This window comes from Austrofundulus limnaeus, unplaced genomic scaffold (assembly GCF_001266775.1).
Source record: "Austrofundulus limnaeus strain Quisiro unplaced genomic scaffold, Austrofundulus_limnaeus-1.0 Scaffold926, whole genome shotgun sequence".
Taxonomy (NCBI): Eukaryota; Metazoa; Chordata; class Actinopteri; order Cyprinodontiformes; family Rivulidae; genus Austrofundulus; species Austrofundulus limnaeus.
Window position 1 is genome coordinate 118,979 of NW_013953328.1, and position 2,906 is coordinate 121,884.

The 2,906-nt window shown below is 40.9% G+C and overlaps 1 protein-coding gene across 2 annotated transcripts in view; it reads right to left on the reverse strand.

The window, feature by feature from the left end:
- sap30bp (SAP30 binding protein) overlaps positions 1 to 2,906 on the reverse strand; it is a 30,158-nt gene that overhangs the window by 2,930 nt on the left and 24,322 nt on the right. For both annotated transcript variants that reach the window (XM_014029609.1, XM_014029608.1), the window contains exons 6-9: positions 1,533 to 1,624; positions 1,353 to 1,465; positions 1,221 to 1,279; positions 545 to 635 (exon numbers count right to left, since the gene is read on the reverse strand). In XM_014029609.1, coding sequence (XP_013885063.1) covers positions 545 to 635; positions 1,221 to 1,279; positions 1,353 to 1,465; positions 1,533 to 1,624 — 355 coding nt within the window. The remainder of the gene's footprint in view (positions 1 to 544; positions 636 to 1,220; positions 1,280 to 1,352; positions 1,466 to 1,532; positions 1,625 to 2,906) is intronic.

Sequence of the window (2,906 nt, forward strand, 5' to 3'; positions counted from 1 at the left end):
GACTTATCATGAGAACAAACGTATTCACGTGACTTTAAGAACATTTATTACTGAATGGAAACACTGCAGTTACAAAACTGTGTTTTTTTTCGATATTAACAGAATATCAACAAAGTTTTGTGCACATTTGCAATGGAAACACAACTACTGTCACTTTAAAATGGACTGAGGTCAGCTGGAGAACTGTTCTGTGGTCAGACAAATTGAAGTTTTATAATCCTCCAGGAAGTAACTGACATAAGTTTCTCTGTCAAAGAGAGAAGGTCCTGTTATCATGGTTAAAACGCCTGCCTCTCTGATGATATGGGGGTGCTTGTGTAGCTTACAGATTTGGAAAGACAACATCAGTGCTGTAAAGTATTTACAGGTTTAAGAAGACCACATGTTCCCATCCAGACAGTGTTGTTCAGTGAAGGCCTTGCACATTTCAGCAAGAAGCCACAAACTGACTCCATCACAGAACCATGCATTAGTAGTGGGGGAGTCCCTGGCTGCAGTCCAGACCTCACGTACCACCTACCAGTAAAATAACCAGTGGGCTTACCTGTGGCTGTGGTGGTGCTGGTGCTGCTGGTGGTGGAGGCTGCTGTGCTGGACGGGTTGGTGCCTTTCTTAGTTCCTGTGACAAACTCAATCTGAAAACACACAAACACATGAAACAAGTTTAAACTGCTGCTGCAGCTCACACACAGGCTCTTTTTACAGACTTTTCTAAATAAACAAGCATTTGAGAGAAACTTGTTGCTTGGTAAACTTTGAATAACATTCACACTTTCTTTAGATTTCTGCTTCCATGTGCTGAGTGTTTCCACACAGGTCCATATAAGACCTGACACGCCGAGTGCTTCCTCTGTCAGGTAGTTTAAACTTGTTGTAACATTTAGAACGATGACGCTGCTGCACATCATGGCAGCATGAATCAGATTTATAACCACACTTCGTCTTCCCTGGAGATAATTATACTCAACCCTTACAGAGATTTTCTTTCTCTGAAACTAATTCAACAGTTCAGTCAGGGACAGGCTGAACTGCTACTGAAAAGGTTTTTATTTTTCTTTCAACAGAATCTAACATGTTACACAAACACCTGAATTTCAGTTAGAAAAGCTGAACTTTGGATCTGGACGTTTCTGATGAAGAACATTAAGCGAGGCTGGTGCAGACTTGCCCCTGACGTAAAAAAGAGATCCTCCACATCTCTTTGTTGTTGTTGGCCTCACCTTGGTGCGCTCCTTCTTGGCCTTTTCCAGCTTGTCCATCTCCACTTTCTGGGCTTTGGCTAGAACAGAACAGGTCTGTGAGATCTGAGCTGTAATGATGTTACAAAGGTGAACCAGAAGAAACTAGCTCACCAAGAGCCTCGTAGTAGGAGTCTTCTGACCAGCCATGAGGATCAAACATATCTTTGGGGTAGTTTGTTCCCAGCTCATCGATTCCACAGTACTGAATGAGCTTCTCATAAATACTGAAAAAAAGGTTTGATAAGACATCAACATACACTTTGGTTTGCTGTGTTCAGCTGAGCTGCATACCTCGGGTTTCTAAACTCCTTCTTCTTCTGGATGTGGCTGTTTGTGTCAAAATCTCCATGCAGCTTCCTTTCATACAGTTTGGAGATCTTCTCCTGRTGAGCAGAAAAAAAACAAAGCAAAAGAGAAATACTTCTGCTGTGATTTCACTTTGAGTTTGCATTAATTTAAATTCAAGTTGTCAAACAGATGCATCAGCTCTGACCAGGTGGGCTCTTGTTTATTAGATTTCTGACATTTCTCAGAAACATTTGACAACAAAGTTMAACCAAGTTGTATCATAAGTGTTACAGTAGCTTTGGTCAAAAATGAATGGACTGTTCAGAAAAACCTCATTCAAGAATATTCCACTTCTTTGCTTTAATAAACTCCTGGGTTGCTTTGGCTTCGTGTTTTGTGTCATTGTCCATCTGTGGTATGAAACAACGACCCATCAGTTTGGCTGGATCTGAGCACACAGRCTTGGACAGGATGAATTCTGAGGTATTCAGAGACATACTGTGTTAAAGCAAAGAAGTGGAATATTCTTGAATGAACAAGTCAGTCACCTGATCTCAACCCAGCTGAGCATTTCACTTGTTAAAGACTCAAGTTCAGACAGAAAGGCCCACAAACAAACCTGTGCAGTGAAGGCCTGTCAGAGCATTAAACAGGAGCAAACACAGCGTCTGGTGATGTCCATGAGTTCAAGACTTCAGCCAGTCATTGGAAACAAAGGCTTTTCAACCAACTACTACAAATRAACATTTTATTTATTATTTTCTCCATTTCTGAGCCTCTGAAATGAAGGGATTGTGTTTAAAGATGCTTTAGTTCTTTATATTTCTGCCATTATTTTGTTCACGGCATTGAATTAAAGCTGAGAGTCTGAACTTAAACTGCTTCTGATTTGTTTTGTTCAAAATGCTGTCTCTGTCCAAATAGATAGGAACCCAACTGTAACTATTATCATCACCAGGGAGGAAATGTTTTCCCACAAGCTTATTCCAGGGGATTCTGATCTTATCAGTCCATGAAATGGATGTTATTAGGCGTTATCAGTCCCATACAATGGCTTCAGAGTGTCCCTACTGTGCCTTCTGGGCTTCAGACTGTCCCGACAGTGCCTCCTAGTGGGTTAATATATCAATGACAATGAATGTGTAAATAACCAAAAGATAGTGTAATGAATTTTTTGTGCCCGTGTCGGTCTCAAACCCTGGTCCAACACTCTGCCCATTGCCCTATTGGAAGGCTACAATATACAACCATTGGAGGATGGGATCTTTAGCGCTAACCAAGTCATTTGCTCTAAAGTTAACCTTAGTGGCTTTAAGCCTCATATTAACCAGTTTTTTATGCCTCATGTTAACCACATAGTGGTTTTATGCCTCATAT